Here is a 22213-nt window from a genome sequence, read left to right as displayed (position 1 = left end):
GGGTTTATATTGGCCAGAAAGGTGGTCGCTTATGGCCTGGAAGGCAAGTACTAGGCCCAAAACGAGCGAGTGGCAGAGTAAAATGCGTAGATGGGTTCGGGTAGAATGGATATTGCTTTACCGTCACACACGCCGGAGGAGGAGGAAGGGACACAGTACACAGTGTGGCATAAGGTCTGGAAAAAGCTTGCAGTGAGGTTGGAATTGCACCCACCGTAGATCATTGAGGGGCAGTGGATAACATGGGCAGGAGATGAACGGTCTGCATATAGGTTAGGCATTAGTATGTTGCAGGGGGAAAAGGGGCTAGAGTGGAGATGGGATGGGAGGGTGTCATTAAGCACTATACCTCAACTGGTGATATTGTACCTTGGAAAGACATACAGACACAAAAGTACTAAGACCAACTGTAGTAATGAAACGATGTGACGCGAACATGACAAACGTTTTTTTGGTCAACTTTTGGAACGCGATTGTAATTTTTATAAAGCCTGTTGGTTTCAATTGTGTCGCACCTATCTTCTGTAAAAAGCTTTTTTAAGTCCTGTGGGATTGCAAACTAGCTTGTCAGTGGATTCATAAATACCCTACAAAATATTTTCACTCTTATCATAAAATCATAAATAGTACTAGCTTTTTGTTTTGGGATAACATTCTTAAAAATCACAAAACAGCGAATTATGAGGCTGAACGAGAAATAGTCTGTAAAAGGTTAAAATGTTATATTTCATCCAGCCATCGAGTGAAATGATGCCTAATTTGTAACAAATAATCGAAATCGAAACAGTTTGGCAGGGCCAGAGATGTCTTTCAAGTTTTACTTTCACGTTTTAAAAGGAAGGGTTATGAAAACTGAATCCAAAACTCCTGACCATAGAGAAGAGAAGGTAATATTTTTGTTTTATAATAATTAATAAGTAGGATAATTGAGAAACTACAATACACTATTTTTCCAGGTCATCTGGGAATGAAAAGCAGTGACTTCACCTGTAGCCTTTGCAAGATTACTTTTTTACATGGTGAGGGGTCAAGATAGAAACCCAAATACTTTCATTGTGTGTCAAGGTCGAGTGTTGTTGTACCCATTTTCCAAATATGTTTATAAGTCATAGTTTCATAATTTCTTTGTAGCTGGGATGATTTCGGCATGATATGCTTTGATTAATGCAAAATGTATGTTGAATGGACTCTGATATATGCTGAATGTGTAGCGATATTGCATTGCACAACAGAGAGCAAGTGACCTTATCGGTACACTATGAGGCAACTCTATGACTGCAGGTCCATCTTGGTCTCCAATGTTCAGGTGTGTTGCCAAGACCTGGTGGAAAGGCCAGGGGCCAACGGTGAAAGGAATGGCTACAAAATATTGCATATTGCTATGACAATGAGGAGCTATACGTTACATCGAGACCAAGAGGTATTTGGATTCCTTATTGACCGTATATGCTTCCACTGTAGAAATTGGAATATGTTTTGTTTCAGTATAATCAAATGAGGACAACCCAAAGAAGACTCGGGTATGGGTGGTGGTTGTTAATACTAATGCCATTCATTTGTTGTGTGTGACCACTTACTTCGGGATAGGCGGTCATATTTTGTGGGATGGCTTTGTCCTTTGCCAAAAGATAATGCCCCTCATCACGAGTTGGGCAGTACCCCTACTGGGATACCGGCCAACTGTATTTGTGTTTCCTTCCGCCCACAAGTCAGGCGCTATTCGCGCCGGATCAAGGGTTGGGCGTTAATGGGTATTCCCCATTGCACATTGGGTCCACTGGACCCAATGGGGAATTTTTGATGCCATTACCGTGCAGTATTTACACCGAAAATGCAGCCAACTCATGTTTGGGCAGACCCTTAAATGCAGCAGTAATAGCGTCACCGCTGCATTTAATGGCTACCGCCCAACTCGTGATGAGGCCCAATGACATTATTTAGACAGTAGAAACACTTCCTTTTTGAACATGTATGTACTTCACCTCTTGTGTTGTTTCTATGAATATAAAACTATTTTTTTAAATGTGGTTACAGAGGTGATTTCAAGTTAACACATATTTAAAAACGCATGTATATACACTGTAAAATGCTGCACTTTCCATTGCAGCGTTCTTAGAAATTCTTCGCATTGCCCAGCATCTTAAGGCACCTAAAATGATAGGTGGCAAGCGTTTTTGAAAATATGACGCCACTATCCTTCCCCCGACATCGTATTCGGACGTGTAGCGTCCTATGTCTATGCACATGAATCATTGAAAAAGAGACCTGTCCTCTGTTTATGTTTGAGCGTTGAGGCGCACGTTCGTGGGCGGGGTTACCACCAAAGGCAGTTCAGTTAATGGCTGTTATTAAAGAAGATAAGACCTGTCGCTTTGCCTCTGCGTCTTTACTACCAAGCAGTCTCTTATCTCGTTGACACATAACAATGGGGACAAGGTCATAGCCTCCACGCGTACTGCGGTACATTATACTGTTCATCCTGCTTCCTGTGATATTCCCGACACCTTGCAGCGCAGTGCCCACCGGCGCGCCACATAGCTGATAGCCTACCTGCGGTACGAAAGGCAGATTTGGCCCACGTCGGACGTCCTGTGGAGAACACATGTGCCCCAGGCTCCAGTGCTCACATTACCAAGTAAGGCCAGCCCACATCCTCGCCTCTACAGATGTGGCCCTTCACTCCTGGGAACGTATTTTGCTGCACGTGCTGCTGTGCAGCTACAGCCTACACTGCAACAACTGCCCCAGACTGAGCAGCAAGAGGGCAGGTGCCCCTCTGAGCCCAGATTTCGTTGCAACAAGCCATTATCATGTCAGAGGATGAGGCTGTTAGTAGCTCGTTCACACAAGCTTCTCCCCTGCCCCCGTCTCTGCACCACATGACAGAGCTGACACGGGTCATGAATCCATGCGACTACAGGCGGTCCCGCCTTTTGACATCATGGACACCAGCAGTTTGGCACCAAGGTGGAACAGATATCTCCAAGAACTGCACATTTACATTGATGTAACAGGGGTGAGGGACGAACACCGCCTCAGAGAAATTATAATGCACTCACTATGCCCTGTAGTGCTCGACATCGTTTTCGAAATGCCAGAAAATACCACCACCACGTTTCAGGGCATCATTGAATCTCTGCACAATTATATTTTAAGGAACTACAAAACGTGGATTATGAACCGCACATTTTTTACACTTCCACGCAAGAAAAAGCGGAAACGCTAGACAATTTCATCATGAGACTCTGCAAAAGAGTAAAATATTGTGGCTCTGAACACTACTCAATGGAAGAGGCACTCAAATCACAAACAATTACTGGCTGTGAATCAATCGAATTTAGCAAGAAGCTATTGCAGAGAACTAGATTGCTAGAGGAAATATTACAACTAGCCAGGGCAGAGGCACACTCCATGCAAACCGAATCCCTGGGAAACATAAAAATTACACAGACATCATCCTCCACACCCCTATGCCAGGTCCGGGTGTCTGAGAGGGAACAGAGCAACGATCAGAAGAAGTGCTACAGGTGTGGCTACAACTTTCCCCATGTTGGCCCATGCACAGCAGTCGGTCACAATTGTGATAAATGAGGAGGCGAGAATCATTTTCAGTCGGTATGCAAGAATGTGAAATACTTCAAAAGGCCTGCCAACTACAGCGAACAAAGTAGGAGGAGAGACAGCTCTTGCTCGAGACAGACAAGATCTCCCGTGGGCAGAAGTCAACGATCAACTAGCAGAAGGAGAGAATCCCCACATCAATCCAGGCATGAGTGGGACAGAAAAGAGGACTCTTGACAAAGGCGCTCGCCTAAGGACACAAAAAGAAGAATATCAACAAGGCACAAGGTGCAATACATAAAAGCCTCACTAAGTCGCCATAATACTTCTGACTCCTCATCATCCAGTGGTGATCGTAAGCGAGGTTACGTACATGCGATTGGCAACAAGACCGCAACAGAATACAGCCCAACATTATTAATGCAACTGAATGGGGCAACTGTGAACCTGGTTAATGAAGGTCTCAAATGCAAGTAAGTGTTGAAACCGGCTGACATATATCCATATGGCACAAAAACGCCCCTACATTGTAAAGGCATGTTCAAAGCCACATGCACATATAAGGACAAAACAGCAAAAATTATGATATATTTAGTCAAAGGTGAGGTGCCAGCATCCTCAGCTTCAAGTCTGCCATACAGATGGGACTGGTACACATCTACCAAATCATGATGACTTACACCACAAGCCCAAAAGACATGATGATTAAAATGTTTCCAACCCTCTTCAAAGGACTAGTTTGACTTAAAGGAAAACAAATCAAATTACATATGAACCTGGACATCAAACCCGTTGCACAGCAATATAGAGGAATTCCGCTAAACATCCAAAAGCAAGTAGAGGACGAGATCCTAAATCAAGACATTATAGAACATGCCACTGGGCCCACACCTTGGGTGTCATCCATTGTCCCAGTCCCGAATAAGGAGAACGGGAAAAGCATTTGCATCTGAGTAGACATGAGGGAGAGAGGCATGTGTCCTTGGAAATGACTGACATGATGCACCTCCGGCATGCAGCGAAAGTCTTTTCAAAATTAGACCTCAACAAAGGCTACTACCAGCTTGAATTACACCCAGACTCCTGCTATATAACCACGTTTTCCACACATCTAAGTCTATTTCGCTACAAGTGACTTAGCCTTGGGGGGGTCCTCCGCTGCAGGGATTTCCAACACGAAATACATCAGATAATCAAGCACATTCCACAGTGTCTCAACTATAGTGATGACATTCTAGTGTTCAGCGCGACTCAAGAAGCTAATGACGACGCACTGCGTTGAGTATGCATGGCATTAGAAGAAGCCAATCTGACTGTAAATGTTGACAAGTGCGAACTGAGCAAGACAACGCTTAAATTCTTTTGAAATATTTTTTCGCACAAAGGACTACAACCAGATCCTGACAAAGTTCAAGCCCTTATTGAGGCGCCCACGTCCCAAACAACATCAGCAGTCCGTTCATTCTTAGGCATGGCCAGCTACTGTACACAATATATACAGGACTTTACATCCGTCCACACAACACTGCAGCATCTCACAGGAAAGGGACAAGATTTCGTATGGTCGAACGATTGAGAGGAGGCTTTCCAAAAAATCAAACGGCGGATTGCTCCGGCCTCATGTATGGCATACTACTATCCGGATCTTGAAACTGAGCTAACTGTAGAGGCGAGCTCAGTTGGCTTAGGAGCAGTCTTTGCCCATTTCAAACCAGGCTCCTTCTCATCGCTCATCGACATCACGCTGCTTTTTAGCCTACTTTTTAGCCTACGCAAGCCACGGTCTGTCTCCTGAGGAGTGTGCATACTCACAGCCTGAAAAAGAGTCTAGCGGTAGTTTGGCTGTGTGAGCACTACCATCTGTTCCTTTACAGACCAGAATTCACTATCATCACCGACCATCAGGCCCTCAAAACCATCTATTTAGAAATCAACAGCTAAAATGCATCCCCGCATTGCAAGATGGGGACTTCGACTGCAAGAATATTCTTTGACAATATTGCATTGCCCTGGGAAAGACAATAACACAGCAGACTTTCTATCAAGGTTTCCATTTCCCATGCAAGAGGAATCGCAGTCCTGAAAGGCAGAGCAATACATTAATTACATTGTCAGCAATGCACTACCCAAGTCACTCACCATTCCCAAAATCCTCGACAGCATGCGCCAGGACCCGGTGCTCATGACAGCCAAAAAGAGAGTATCCTCTGGGAGATGGCATGAATCGAAACTGGAAGAGAAAGTCATCTCTGACACAGAAAGGTAACTACTCCAAACTTTTCATCTTCTAAAACATTCACTATCCTTGTCTCCAGAAGGCTTAATGCTAAAAGAGGATCGCATCATTATTCAAGAGACATTACAAGACAGAGTGATCAACATGGCACAAACCGGACACAGAGGAATTGTGTCCACCAAAAGACAACTGCAGAAGAAGGTGTGGTTTCCCCAGATGGATGCAAAAGTTTAGAAGATCCTATGAAGCTGCACAATATGCAAATCGTTTGCACCGTGCACATTTCCAGAACCCATCAACATGACAGTGATGCTACCTCATGTATGGACCGAAGTAGCGGTCGACATGTTTGGACTCCTGCTCAATGGCAAGCACGTCCTAGTCATTATGGATGAAAGGTCCAGATTCTTCTAAATACACCTAATACGTTCCAGAGCACTGCACGCCATCATCTTAGCACTGGACAAGACATTTCAAGACTAAGGCATCCCAACCGTCGTAAAGTCTAATAATGGCCCATCATTTAGTGGACATGATTTCAAAATGTTCGCTGAACACCTAGGATTCCAACATCGGAAAATTACCCCTTTATGGCCACAAGCAAATGGCATAGTAATACGATGTATCTCAAACCTGAAGTGCACTCCAAAAGATTGCTCCATTATGAATGGTTAATTTATGGAAGCCATCTGCACTCTCCTCACAGACATTTGAACACTCCTCATAGCTCTATGGGAATGTGCCCCTCCAAACACATGTTTGGCAGAATTGTAAGAACCACCATCCCACATCTGTCCCCAAAAGCGAGGTGTCTACTGACCCATTACTGAAGGCGAGAGAGAAAGACAAGGAAAGCAAAGAAAGAATAAAAGTGTATGCTGACACAAGAAGAAATGCAAGAGAGACAGAGGTGCACATAGGAGACCAAGTACTGGTGCGTCAGACACAAGGATCAATAGAAACACCTACATTCAGTCCACCATGACAGTCACCCACGTCACAGGATCCATAACAGCAGCAAGTTCAAATGGCACCATCACCAGAAACTCCTTGTTCTTCAAACAAACGGGAAAAGAAACAACCCAGCAAAGTGAAGAGAGTGCTCTCTCTGGGGACTGTTCAGACAACTGCTCGGACTTTATGGTTGGCGATATAGACACGGACAACAGTGACAGTGAGAGAGGCGATTGATCACTCTCTGGTGAATCGCAGTCCGCCCATCAAATAGAACCATTCGTAGAGCCACCAGATGGATAGAAGAAATGGGGTGAAAGAGGACCTTCTCAGTTAAGTGGGGGGGGGGGTGTAGCGTCCTAAGTCTATGCCCATGAATCACTAAAAAGGGACCCGTCCTCTGTTTATGTTTGAGTGCTCAGGCACACGTTCGTGGGCGGGGTTACTGTCAAAGGCAGTTCAGATAATGGCTGTTATTAAGGAAAATAATACCTGCTGCTTTGCCTCTGCCTTTTTATTACCAACCTAGTCTGTTTACTTAGCAAATCTCCCAAAAAGGTTGTATTTGGTCGCCAGCGTATTAATGTTATACGGTCGGACGGTACAAATGTTATACATGCGGACAGGTAATGTTATACATGCGGTACAGGTACAGTGACAGCTATGTATTTGGGAAATCTGTTTGTGAAAGCTCAGGTTACGGCCAGGGGCTCGCACAGACATCTACCAAGCAGATCTATAGCTGCATTATCGCACAAACAAGCTTTCAGAAATGTAGGCACTGGAAAATGCTAAAGCCTCACAATCCGATATAGGTGTCCTTCAAATGAAGACATCTTTTTTATTAGGGTGAACATTGTGACCCATCAAAACAGAAGAGGCTATCATTCACTTAAAAGGGCTTCTTATTGAATCAATATAAGACATATTTAACATTTAAAATTGTGGACATTATGATGTTTCTTTCCATAATGCTCTTTGCTTCTATGCAAATCGCTAGGACTGGGTTCCATGAAGAGATACCGTGTTGCGCAACCTGGCCGGGGGCCACGCCCCTCCAAGGATATGACAGTTTCCCACCAAAAAAGTGTTTCCATGTCCAGCACTGTATACCGAAACACTTACGTCACGGAAAACTGACATGTGTTTCCTGCAGGGAAATCCACTAGTTCCAAGAACACTGAAATCATTATCGCTCTAGCTTTGCAAATCCACGGGTCAGACATGAAAAGTAGAGAGCTGAAGTGGACGACTGTACATATACACTAACACACCATCTTATGTTTAGACAAATGAAGCCGACTGGGTGTGGGGGGGAACGAAAGTGAGAGCAGACTGCGGGAAACACGTGGCACACTCCACTGCGTGATCTGCGCAGGCACCGCGGGCGCGCTCCCTACAGCGTCACCACAGCTGCACCGGGGACAGGCATGGAGGCCGCGAGAGTCCTTTCTCGCTTTAGGGGTAGGAGCCGGAGTGAAGTGGGGCGGGGCAGGCCTACCTCCGGGTGCTCCAGACAGACTGTGTCGATGTTGAGCGTCTTCAGATATTCCTCCAGCTCCGCTCGCAGAGCGCTGTTGGACATGGTGCCTAGCAGCCGCGATCACAGATTGTCGACAATGGTGAATCTGCGAGCTGGTGTAGTTCTCCCTGTGTGTAACTGAATGTGAAAAAGAGTGTTATTTTAAGCAGCACGGAACTTCTCCAAGAGAGTGCCCCTAGTGGTGGACATGCGCAGAGATGCGCTACCTTTCTCACACCTCCCCTTTAAAATTTGCCTCTGGCCACTTGGATCCCAGGAACTGTAGTAACCATGCATTATAAAAGCGATGTCCTTTTTGTAATTTAAAATGTACTACAGTTGATGATTTTTTTTTTATAAACTGGAGGGGCGTACATATGTGTCCCAGATATGCCACATCAACCGAGCTTAGCGAGGGAGCCTTCACACAGTTTGCAATTGGTTTTGTAGAGTAACTCCTTTATTTATTGTTTGCTTGTTAGGCAAACAATAAAATAAAAGAAACAATGGACAAATCCAATAGATGCAAGTTACCAACAGTGCACGGGAGCATTTCACAACACATTTTCAAGATGCCTTTTTCCACAAGATTTATGAAGACAAAAGAAAAAGCACACACCTTTTTTTGCCTTGATGACGGTTATCAAGGCAAAAGAACGTGTGTGCTTTTTTTTTTATCTTCATGAATAGGCTCCTAATGGCCTTTGTCGCACTATGGATGGTGGCAGCAGGGTCGGATTGTCCCCTGGCCTGGCCGAAATCGTCCCTGAGGAGTAAGGGCCGGTTTGAGGCCAGGCTTGGGCCGATTTGAAAAAAAAAATCGGAAAAATTCATTTTTTTCTAATTTATTTTTTCATTTTTTGTTCTTCAAAAACCTTTCATCCTTCTTGGGTCGATATAAGTACCAACACAGGTTGGGTAATATTGTATGCATATTTGTTCTATAAAAAAGGGCTTAAGGGTAAGTGCTATAAAATACCATATTATCATGTCGCCTTGGACGTCTGCTTGGAGTCACAGTATTTTGACAATATGGATCTATACACACAGATATTAATGATACGTATGGTGATCCATTCTTGTATGAAATGTATATCACCTTAGTGAAATCATAACCATATTTTTCATAGTGTAGTTTACTTAGGAACAATGCTATTTGATGCCACTTCCTATTTTGTCAAGGGGTGAAAGGTTGTGTTTCATCGCTTCCCGGGATGTCACTTTGGTGTGGGGTCAAATTACATCACTTGCAGTGATATCATCAGAGGTCAAGTATCGTGAGGCGAGGGGTGGGCCACTTTTTTGAGGGGTGGGCCACTTTTTTTTGGGTGACCGGGCCTATTTTCTGTCCCAGTCCGACCCTGGGTGTCAGCAGTGGTGTGGAACTGCCCAAGTGTCACAGAAGTGCTAGAACATATTTGGGCATAGGCACCTACTGTTTTACAAATTAAGCACTTGGTATACACATGCAGTTGCAATTAAATGTTCATTAAAAAAGTATGCCCTCAAGAGTATGCTATCACAGAGAAACGGGGACCCCAAAGCCAGTTCAACTACCCACTCCCAGGTGTGCTACTGAACAGGTAGCTGTAAGTCGAGAGCCAACCAACCTCTTTCTCCTATCTGTGCTACTGTACCATACAAATTAGGGGGAATCACTCTCCTGCAGCCTCTCTCCCAGTCATCGATTCTTGATGATTTACTGGTGCAGTCACAAAAAAAGATTTTTTGGGGGTTTATTTTGTTTACAAAAGTAGTGCATTGCTAAAACCCCCTGGCTGCCAGTTCATTGTCCTTGGAGCGTCCCAGGCTCCCTACCTCCTGAGAGCCACCAACCTTGGGTGCTGTTTTATAACAAATGAAAGACGCAGACAGAACAATAACTGTGTGAGTCAACTGAGAGATGAATGCACTCATGCTCCATTCAGAGAGAGGCTTTGAAAATGTAGCTCTGACAAATCAGAGAATCGGGGGCAAAGAAGCACTGCACATCTCCGCTCCCTCTTCATGGGTTTACGGTTGCCACCTGAAAGGTTGCCAGCAGCTAACCTGCCATCCTGTCCCAACTCCATGCCTCTTGTGCTATTCCCTGGTCAATCAAACCCTGTGAACTCATAGGCCGCATAAGACCCACAGAAGTCTTTTTACCGCCCGTCCTGAACGTTTCTTGCAATAGTGCTATTAACGCGTGCAGCTCCAAGGTATAATATTAACAACCAGTGTTTGTGGGTAAAGGGCCGGCATAAAGTCTCTATTTCAGAGCCAGAGTCAAATGATAAGGTGCTTGTGGCAGCATGGAGTTCCAGGCCTCTGCTTGGACGCCGGGTTCTGCAACCTTTAGCTCTGCAGATGTGTTGGACTACAATGCTAATCAGCCCCAGCCAGCATAGTCAATGGTGATGGATCATAGGAGTCGTAGTCCAAAACATCTGGAGAGCCACATGTTTAAGACCCCTGGCTTTAAGGAACAGGAAGTAAAATAATCCATGAAAGTAACAGGAGTATGACTTTCCTGGATCTACATGGGTAGAATAAAAGTAGACTAGAAGAACAGCCTAGGGGCATCAAGTTTATGTAGGATGGATTGGTGGGGGTCTGAGTCACCTGAGGAGACAGGGGTATCTTACAGGTCTGAAACCTGGTAATCCACGTTACAATAAAAGACCACATGGAGAGAGGTGATGTCTCTGTGTGGCCTGTAAATCTGCCGAGATACCACCAAACTGTACTACCATTACTGCCACTTGGTCTGGCGGTATTACTGCCGGATTACAAGTGGTGGTAGGCAGTGTTAGTCCCCATTAATTGGAGTCCATAGGACTCCATGGTGGATTTCAGCGGTATTACTGCTGGTAGTCATTTTGCTGGTGGTAATATCCCAAATTGTTCTATTTTGGGCGGTATGGTGGATGAAATACCTCCAGCTTCTTGCTGGAGGATTTTCCTCCACCTTTTCCCTGAAACTCATAGTTGGGCGGTGCGATAATGTGGCTCTATACAGTATTACCAGTGTTGCCAGTCAGAACTCATTTACCTCAGCAATGTATTCAGTTCTCTGTTTTTTGTCCTGACACTTAAAATGTGCGATTTGCATTACAACCTGTGTGCCGCAGACTTCTTCCACTCTAAGCGGGTGAGAAGTTAGGACTGTGGGGACTGAGACAGCAGGACTTTTCAACTTTTGACACGAGGGGCATTCACTGAGTCTTGGGGGGGGGCATCACCTCCGACGGGATATGGTACAGTATAATTACCTCATTGATTTCTACCACTGGTTCCTCTACATCAGCCTCTTGCTGACATAGAAGGGTTTATAGCTGTTCAGTGGGCATTCAGTGGTTAAGATCTATGCTGGCCTGCCATCTTGTGATAAACGGCAGCTATTAACCTTAAATTTGTCGCCATTGCAAGTCTCAGTTCTCCCACAGCAACAGCAGAGCCCGCTTGCCAGTGCCTGATAATCCCAAAATTCTCTGTAATTTTATGCAAAGATGCATTTTATTTTTATTAGGTTATTTTACTCACTGAATGCTGATCACGTGTTTTAAGTCTGGACTTTATTAACTGGGTGCTTGTAATTGCAGCACAAGCACTCTTTACAATCTAAACTAGAGGTGTGTTTACAATGTTGATTGTTCCCAAATACATCTCCTAGTGTGCTGCTTTGGGCAGGTGGCCCCCTTTAAGCTGTACACAATGATACATTGTCTGGTTGACATACTATGTGATTTGTGTATTTTATAAAGGAAACTAAGACCACTAGAACTCGCCACCCCAGAAACTCCCAATCCCACCTTTGGGGGCATTCCTGTGGACATGGGAACACAGAGGAAAGAATGAATAAAAAGTATTTACCTTCAAGAGGAAGCTAGACCGTTGCAAAAGAACAGTTGGAGCTGGGCAAGCCACCTAGCAACATTAAGGTCCAGCTTTGATGAATACTTCCCTGAAATAAATGCTGGCATTAATGACTGGGTGATACAGACTTTTCTGGCAGAGGAGGTGGTGCATCATCCATTTGATGCCCAGGAAGAGCTGATTGAGGTTCAGTCGGACACTACTCTGCAATCTGAATTTAGGAACATTGCAGTGTGTGAAATTTGACTGAAGGTAATCCTGGAGTATCCTACATTGGCATGGTCTGCTATACAGTCGCTCTTACCCTTTGGGTCTTACTACTTGTGCGAAATAGGCTTTTCAGCATTGGCTTTTTTACTGACTCCTTCATTTTTTGAATAAGGGGTGTTTCAAATGAATGTTGAAAACCCGGAAAGTGAGAGTTTTTAAAACATGGAGACAACCATGGCTACAACATTTAGACGCGAGTGCTTCCATCATTCCCAAGCATCACCTGGGTGCAGGGTGAGCCTGGGTAACTGCTTTTTAACATTGTACACTACTTTACCAGAATTTCTGGTAAACTACAATGTTAAAAGCAGTTAACACTCTTCCCCCCAAGTCTGAAACCACACTTGATTGCATTATACTTCAGCCAGGATTGCATTATACTTCAGCCAGGATTGCATTATACTTCAGCAGCACATCTGATGTGTCCACTGAAAGGTTTAAGATTAAGCTACATCCCTAACTCTATCTGGTTACCCAGAGGTAACATCTTAGCAAATTTCACTTGTGGCTGGCCAATCTACAGCAGCACTATAGTAAGTTTGAATTGTTGATGTTTTACTGAACTATGGCACCATACACGTCTTGCTTGGTAATTTTTAATCGGGAAACGTCTTTACTTCTCGTTTCACTTGAATTGGGAACTTTTTTTTTGGTGGTGGTGGTGGTACTCCTCCTTGCAGCTGTACCTTCTGTTTAGCAAGCATTTCATTCTCCCATCCTAGTTGTGTTGCTGGACGGTTATAAAGCGGTGGAGTAGGGGCAGTGATGTCTTACTGGAATGCAACCCGAAGGCTTAAATCTCCTTGTTTCTTGACTTAAGTATATGTAGTGCATGCTAGCCAATGTTTCCACTGTTCTGCGCTGCGCGCGCCAAAACCCGCCCCCCGCCCGCGTGCCGTTGCACCAAGTTGGCGACTATATGTAAATTTGCAGTCATATAACTGCCAGTGATGTCACTTCCTGTATTTGGGCCCCACCCCCCCCCCCCCCAGGAAATTCATAAGTCGGCTCCCCTGGCAGTATCCCCACGTAAGAACATACTGCATTTGGCTTTAAAATGAAAAATGGATGCCAAAGTATGATAGCATGTCCAAACTGGCGGCACTAAAATGCCAGTCGAGCTACATAATAACAGTTAACATGCTTGCTTTATCAAAGACGCCCAATAGAAAATGTCATACCGTAATAATATATGGATAGACTGGTTGCATAGAAGTGCCAGTCTTGCTTCATAATAACACTTATCATGCTTGCTTTACCAAAGATTCCCAATACAAAATGTCATACCACAATAAGAAATGACTAGACTGGCAGCATTGAAATGCCAGTCTAGCTACATAATAACACTTTTGCTTGTTTTTTTTTAATCAACGATGCCCAATACCCAATGTCATACCATGCCAAAGTAAGAATAATACCACTGATCCTGCTTGCTTTATCAAAGATGCCCAATACAAAATGTCATGCCTCAGTAAGTTGGCTAGGCTGGTTGCATAAATAACGGCAGTCTTGCTTAGTAATGACACGCATCATGCTTGCTTTACAAAAGATGCTGCATACAAAATTTCATACCACAATAAGAAATGGCTAGACTGGCTGAATTAAAATGCCTGTCTAGCTACATAATAACACTTATCATGCTTGCTTTATCAACCATGCCCAGTAAAAAATGCCATGTCTGCTTAATGGTGCGCCAGCGCCTTGCACTCAGACAGAATCACATGAGTGATGTTATTATGTGCGATTGTGAGGCGCTGGGGGCTTAGGTGGCAGGCAGATGCATGTCACAAGCTGGGGTCCCACAGTACAGCCATGGCATGTTTTTGCTGGGAATGACATTGTATGTGAGGCGCTAGGAATCCCAGCGGACTGGGCTGGGATTCTTTACTGGGCAGCCTCAGTAAAAAATGTCCTGCCTGCCACCTAGGCCCCAGTGTCTTACACACACACAATGTGCAGAGGAGCAGCTGCATGCACCTGCAGGAAACCCTGCCCCACTACCTCTCATATGTTAGAGAGCAGAGATCGTACAGTGTTGGACACCTGCAGTTGTGCCAATACTACAGCGTGTGTTCGAGAGAAGATACCCATTGAGACAACCCTACCGAAATGTATCCCCGAAGTGATGACAACCTAAGGGAGGAACTTCCTGAAGGAATATGAGAAGGAGCAGAGAAAAGAAGCCAGTGATGTCACAAAAAGTATGCACAACGTCTCGGGATACTGACTAAAGAGAATGTATGGGTCCTAAAAAAACGAATGATGAAGTAAGGAATCGGGTGAACTTTCAATTATAAAGGAAGAAGATTACATGTGCACAAAGTGCTGCAGAAAATTAACCATTCAATAATTGTACAGACAGTGAAACGCAAGATAGACAAAGTCATCATAGAAACTGGCTATATGTAGTGATTAGCACGCAGGCAAAGCTGCCATTGTATAGCAGCTGGACATCAGTATCATGAATTTAGTAAGCCAGGACCCATGAAGCATAAAGGAAAGCTGTGTCTCAGCAAGAATAAGCAGAATCATGGAGCTGCAAGACGAGGTTGTCTGGCCCGGAGTCAAAACTGAAGCAGCCAAGGTCAGCTATCTATTCTGGAAAGCAGCGAGCGCAGAGTTTCTTGTGGAGCGTGGCTGAGAGAAATAAACTTGCAAGAAGAACCCGAGACGGTGGGCAGGTCCCCCTTTGAAGAAATCCCTGCCCGGTTTCCACCAGCATTCTGCGGACAGAAGGCAAAGTGGTCGGATTGGAGTAGGTGTTGATACCGCAGGCCTCAAGTCGATTAACGAATGGTGACTAGACTAAGGGGAATGGCAAATAAAGGGACAGGATTGTAATAATGTTGAGTAACAGGAAATAATTGTAGTTAAAAGAGACCGCCTAAGAGTCCTAATTCAAGGGAATTGGAAGGAGACATTTCAAACTCCAACGGGAGCAGAGAGAAATATAAAACCCACAGATCAGGACCATGTAAGGTAATGTCTCAAACCCTGTATAGGGTAAAAAGACGAGAGAAGAGGTGATCACAGTGTTTATAATGTGTAAATGCCTGACTCGTCTAAAGGTGGTTTGTTGAAAAAAGTATCGAAGAGCGATAGAATTGTGAAGAAGTAACCGTGGATAAAGATAAGTGTAGCAAAATGATTGACGCCAATCAAAAGAATAGACAAGGCAGTGAAATAAGAGGAATGAGCAGCGATTCATGGTGCTTGCTCATATTTGTTGTTTTAAAACATTAAAAGTGGTGATTTAAGCCAGGGTAAATGGTTTATTTAACGATCTGGTAAGTATTGACAGTCAATTGAGACTTGTCAGTATGGGGATACTACTCTCATGCACCTATGCAAGACACTGCCAATACAGATGCCCAAGCTCAAACAGTACAGTGCAGAATGGGTAAAGGACACAGCAGATAAAATGTTCATGCCATGGACAAAAGGGGGATCGTTGTCAAGAGCGGTAATGCTACACATGACTACATACTTGTATGCTACATATACAGGAAGAAAAGTAGAGAAAAGATTAGAAATTTTAGAGCTTTGGAGAATGTTGAAGAGGAAAGAGAAGACCCTCCAACTGAGGAGTGGATGCTTAAAGGAATGGTTCGGTAAACATTTTTATTGCCCCTACGGGTCAGCCATTTGTTTTTAAGCCTAAGTCGCTCGATTTTAGAAAAATTTCCTATGGACCTTACCCGAGTTTTCATCCATTAAACGCACGCAAAAACAGGCATCAGGGAGCTGCCATTTTGTGATAATCCTATCACTTGCCGCATCACCCTGGCTGACCTGCTTTTGCGGCACTAAATCATATCCCCCGCCCCTGAGCCTGACATTATCAAAACATTCATATTCCACGCCTCTCGCCGTGACGTTACTGTGCTGCGTAGGCAAACGCGCCAGTCGTCTTCTACGCGACTTCACACAGAACCTGGAAACCAACACAGATCAACTCACAACACAGGGCACCACAATTCAGAATATGAAACTGTACTTTAAAATCAAACAGCAACACGGTACATTTGGTAAAGTACATTTATTTGACATTAAATGTTTATAGAATATTCAGCAATTGCCATATTAACTCGGAATGCCATTTATTTTCTTTTATCTCTATCCGCAAAAACTGTTCTGTTTTATCGTGAGTCACGCGCTGTTCCTTTATCATACACACGGTGTTGGTTTTCGTTAAAAGAAGCACTTTGGTCGCACGGTGAACCGCAAGGCTGTTCCATCAACTAGGCACTAGGCCAGCGTAAAGGTTGATATGTTGCTTCTAGCCGCTAGTACCGCGTAAGGGCATATGGGCCCTTGGCGATCGTCCCATAAAATCGTCAAAGTGGTGCAGTTGTTGACAAGAAGCTGCAGCTGGCGGTTAAAGAAGCCGTCTGCCGGGGTCTGAAACTGGTGGCAGTAGCAGTAGGGTAGGATATACCTGTTTTGAAAACATAAAAATTATAATTAGTCTCGCCAGCCGATCTTTATTAATATTATTCATTTTATTTATTACGGCCAATCTGGAACTATTTGCTTGCAAGGATAGTGCAATGGAGTATGTTCGACTCTAAAATCAATGCGAAAAGTAACGAAATAAATCGAGGTTAGCACACAATGAGAAACGACTGTCTACATGCGTGTGGAATGTGGACCTGCATGCCCATGTGCCCACTGCAAGGACGATCCCACAAACTTTTTCCTAGCTCTTCATTCATTCATTTATTCATTCATTCATTCTTCATTCCGGTATAAAAGCGTCTAAAGAGTTACTTAGATTATATTTGCAATTTCCATTGTGTCTCTGCGTAATGCAGTCCGTAAATCCCACTGTGCTCTTGACAACGATTTTTCGTATACTGAACTAACATGAAACTCGGTCTAGTTTCAGAATTTTCTGCCTTATCGTCTCTTACGTTATTGCACCCCCCCTTCAAATGAAGTTCTTTCGGCATGGTCCCTGTCTCTCAAGGTCAAAAAACAATAGAACCTTATACTGCCAGTGCGAGTTGTGGGCCTCTTCAGGCCGCGAGCTGAAAATCAAAGCCGCTGACCTTCACTAGAAATGAGCATACATTCTTTCTTTGCAACATCCCGTAGTAAAGCCATCTGTGAGAACTTGAAGTTTCGAATCCATCTATGTACTGCGCCTCAATGTGCAAATGCAAACTGGTTTCTCTCCCATCTGCAACGGCTCGCTTGGCGCGTTCTAAGGTCCCCAATTTTGTCCTCGTTGTCTGCGAGATTTGCAGCCCCAAAGAACCATAACTTTGGAGACATTTAATTTTTGGGGGAAGGTCAGGGAAAGTATAAAGTACCCGAGGAGTTGAGTTGAAAGTGAGATTTATTGTTTGTTTGTTTTATTATTTGCAATACGCAAGCCTCCCCTCGGTTAACAGTGCGCAGCATTTACATGAGATTGCGAAAATTAGTTACTTCAACAAAAATATATACATACACATATAGACAAGGTCAGCAATATGAGGTGAATAGAGAGAGAATTCCAAGATGACACCCAGGTTGTTCGCCACCCAGGATGGTGAAGGTAGGGGTTAGGGTTAGCATACTTTGTATGAACACTGTACAATAACATTTATTTACAAAAAGACAATCGTATTACAATTATTTAAACCGGGATTTGTACTTCACAACCAGCTCTCCTTTGGGTGTACATGGCACAGTGGCAATGTTTGGTGGCAATGGATCAGTGCTCTGCACAGAAACGTTCAAATTTCCATATCTGTGCTTCTCTAATACAGCAACAATAAGGCTTTTGACAAAGTTGAACTCCATTTCCTCATAGACTGGTTTGATCACCCATTGCTTACTTCTTTTTGAAAAGGCCTTAGTGTAGCGAGGCATCCTTACATTACCCTTAGTCCTAGATTGTTCACGACCGAGATTCTCGTTATGGGCCAAGACGGCAAGTAGAGTCCTACGTCTCATGTCTCATGCCTGTATGCTGAAATGCAAGCGCTTTGGCCTGCACTTTAGGCACATATTGTGGAACACCTCCAAACCTCCTGTGTGACAGAATTCTGTCAGTCCACTCAAATCTCTTGATAGAGTTTTATCGAAAACAATCTTCTCAATGGCTTTGTGTGTCGGTGAAGATGGAATCAACCACTTCTTCTTCTGTGCCTCCACTGGGGACAAAGGGCCATGTTCACATTGGTGGAAATGTAGGTTTTCTGACCAGCGGTGCACGTTGGTACAGTGGTGCATCAGTGACCGCCATTTTTCAAGTAGTATTTGCACTGACCCCTCACAAGTTTTGGAGCTCCACCAAAGATGGTTGCTGATAGACTGGGACCACTCTGAAATACTTTCCAAACCTTTTTTTTTCCCTGCAGCCGAGATTTTCTTATTGATTGATTTAGCAAGATGCCATACGTCAAATTGATGTTTAATATGTGGGAACTGCTCTCTCATTGTCTTGGCAATTGAAACGTGTCTGTCCGTGGCTATGAGGTCGATGTGCATTCCCCTCGAATGTAGATATTCCACTGATTTTCTAAATCCTAGTTTCTCCATGGCCACTGAGGATGTACATTGTGTTACCTGCACGACCACCGAACTCACAATTTTCTTACTATCCATGTCCTGAAAGTGGTAGGTGCAGTACTTGGCAGAAATTCCAGGGCTGTCGCACTGTCCATCGCCGGCTAGCTTGAATCGTTTGCCTTCGAATGTACTTGCTAGAGACAATTGTTCAATTTTCCAAGCATCACTAATGGCCGGAAACAGATAATCATGTTGGTATTTGTAGTACTGCGTTTTTTAAATGAAATGGAGTCCCAGAAACTGAAAGAAAGACTCTAACTTTCTAAAACTGGACCCACTAAAAAGTGATGCAGCTGCACACAGTAGATTGCCTGCTGGCAGTTTCCCCAGCATCGGTTGTGCAGACCATGAGAACGTATGATGTAATCTACAGGCGGCATTTATTTTGACGTTACTGCCTTTTTTTTGACGAGTGACATGAATCAATGGCTTCCCACATACTTTCCCTCTAACGGAATGCCCACATTTCAGCATACTTATAATATTCATCAAACAACTGTCGAATACTATGTATTTGCCCTCTTTCATTAGACTGTCATCCGGCGTCAAAGTTGTTTCGGCCTGTGACGTTGAGGACATATCACCACATTTGAAAGAAATATTGCTGCTATCAAGTTCTGATGCGTCAGTGAATGCTGCTGCTGGTTCATTCTCTGTCATTTCAACATCTGCTACTTCAACATTGATGGGAGAACACAACAATGTCGACAGCTTTTTTGGTGGCAATTTTTTGGTGGGTGTAGATTGTGTGAATTGATCTGCGACTACTTCAGAGCTATCTTCAATGCATCCAGTATCATGTTGTTTTGGTGGTGCGGTCGCACTGTAGCAATGGTCCAATACAACTTTGCTGGATTCTCCGGACACATTCATTTCATGTTCTGGCCATTGGACATAGCATCTCGAGTCTCAACACGCGGCGTCTGAATTAATAGTTCCTCCATAGTGTAAATGGTCTGGCAAGCAACATCTCTCATTCGCTTCACTGTCTGTGTATGTATAGTTCGGACACCCACGGGTAACTAGAGGACAGATTGGAAAAGGGATGTTCAGTTTAAACACAAGATAAAGTATAGTACAATTGACTGGAAAAAAACATAAAATAGTCCCCAGCACAAAAAAATGTCTAAAGTTATGAACTGTTTGTAACTAACCTTATTTTTGTTTCTTTTCTTTGCAACTTTTTTGACTCGACCTTCAACATCTGCACGCTGTTGCTCCGATTCGTATCTGCATGTCTCCCCCTTCCTCTTGCGCTGCAACAACTATATTTTCTGTATCCGCATAGACAGCACGGAATGAGGCTCCATCGACTCCCTGAAACATAGTATTTTCATTACTGTGTATCAAAATATTGTTAGCATAAAACACACGTGAGGACGAACACACAGGTACATCTCAATAGCCAAACACGATTTAAACATTGTGTGGAACAATCAAACGACAAGTATTCGAGCTCTGATGACCTTGTTTGATGGAGCTGTCAGTATCCATACCTCTGGCTCTGCATGGACTGCCATGAATGATTGTATTGAAGAGGCGGCATCAGCAACTCCCTGAAACACAGTACTTGCGTTAGTATGGTTTTCAATATTGTAAACATAACACACACTTGGGGTCGACGGCACAGGTACATATAAAGAGATAACCACAAATGTTGCATTGTCTAAAAGAATCAAGGAATATTTAAATATGATCAGATTTAATCGACTTATTTCTCCAATTTCTTTACATCTGCATCATCTAAATGGGATCATGTGATTGTAGTGGAAGCTCCATCGTTTCCCTGAAACACAGTACTTGCGTTAATAGGGAAGAAAGTATAGCAAATGGAATCACGTTATATGATCACGCTCGATGGAGCTGTCAGTATCCATACCTCGTGCTGCTGAAGAATATCTATGGATGTTGTAAATGTGGTGCGCACTTCCGAAAGCTGTTGCGCCGATTCGTATCCGCATGGTCCCGCTTCCCCTGGAATTACTTGAATGTCAGGCTCCGCATCAAGTGCGTGGGTTGACGCTTCAACAACTGCCTGAAACATAGTATTTGCATTAGTAAGGATTACAATATTGAAAACACAACACACACTTGGGGTCGACCGCACAGGTACATATCAATGGCTAACCACGTATGAAACATGGTGTAGAACAATCAAACGACAAGTGTTCCAGTCCTGATGATCACGGTCGATGGAGCTGTCAGTATCCATACCTCGTGCTGCTGAAGAACATCTAGGGCTGTTGTCAATGTGGTGGACGCTTCAGCATCTCCCTGAAAGACAGTACTTGCATTAGTATGGATAACACTAATTATAACTGAAAACAAACACCAGGGGACGACAACTAAGGTGTATATCAATTGGAAAGCACTAACCAAACAATTGGTAAAATAATCACACGATACATAAAAACTATTACTTGACATGCATAAAACAAGTCTGTAGTGGAATAGCCAAGTATGATTACCTGACACACGGTAGAAGTGGTTGATAACTGCGGGCACGTCACGGATGTAGAATGTTCTTGCTTCAGATTCAGTGGATAGTCAAGCAGTTGTAAAGGTAAATTATTGTTTGATAATGAAATGCAAATATTAAAAAATTGCCATGTAAACCGACAGAATACTTGAGAATAATGCTATTGAAAAAGCACAATATAGTACAGTTCCCTGTGCCCATAAATAGGTTTCCTTTGGGGGTTATAAAATCAAAAAATAATTTATTGATAAATGTCATTATTCAAAAAGCTATACCCTCATATCAATATCGAAAGTATTACAAGGGAGTATTACAAGGGACACAACACCTAAAATATCAATTAATCCATGCGGCTACCTACACACTACCGCAAGGCCTAAAGCTAAATCCGGACACTTGACTCACCAGTGGCGGAATGTGGACGAATAGAGTTGGAATAGCGTTTGCTAGCAATTTTCGTGTCGTTCGCCGTTTATTCTTCTTTGTTACCTTTGTTACGGCAGCAGATGCGGTATTGATCACCCCTCTTGTCCTCTAAGACTTGTTGGACTCTACTTTCCAGCTCATCCAGTGGATATCCGCAATGTCTGACCCATTCTCTTATTTGATCAACAGTTTTCGGGGAATACATGCATTGTAGTGCCTTCAGATTTAGCATGGGTCTTCGAAGGGCAACCGCTAATCGAACAGGCAGGCATTGTTGAAAATTCTGAAAAGTAAATATCAAGATTATTATAAAACCTTGATGAATAAAAATGTCATAAAAAAGTAA

At 43.6% G+C, this 22213-nt stretch overlaps 2 protein-coding genes across 2 annotated transcripts in view; one reads left to right on the top strand and one right to left on the bottom strand.

Annotated features, from left to right (window-relative positions):
- LOC138467921 (prolyl-tRNA synthetase associated domain-containing protein 1-like) overlaps positions 1-8456 on the bottom strand; it is a 42559-nt gene extending 34103 nt beyond the window's left edge. The window contains exon 1 of the mRNA XM_069608250.1: positions 8253-8456. Coding sequence (XP_069464351.1) covers positions 8253-8336 — 84 coding nt within the window. The 5' untranslated portion in view covers positions 8337-8456. The remainder of the gene's footprint in view (positions 1-8252) is intronic.
- Positions 8048-22213, top strand: part of LOC138467922 (putative nuclease HARBI1) — an 88172-nt gene continuing 74006 nt past the window's right edge. The window contains exon 1 of the mRNA XM_069608251.1: positions 8048-8215. Within this exon, the coding sequence (XP_069464352.1) occupies positions 8182-8215 (34 nt within the window). The 5' untranslated portion in view covers positions 8048-8181. The remainder of the gene's footprint in view (positions 8216-22213) is intronic.

Source organism: Ambystoma mexicanum, chromosome 4q (genome assembly GCF_040938575.1).
Source record: "Ambystoma mexicanum isolate Mex_15411 chromosome 4q, UKY_AmexF1_1, whole genome shotgun sequence".
Taxonomy (NCBI): domain Eukaryota; kingdom Metazoa; phylum Chordata; class Amphibia; order Caudata; family Ambystomatidae; genus Ambystoma; species Ambystoma mexicanum.
The sequence above is the reverse complement of the archived record's forward strand: the minus strand, read 5'-3'. Positions and strand labels throughout refer to the sequence as shown.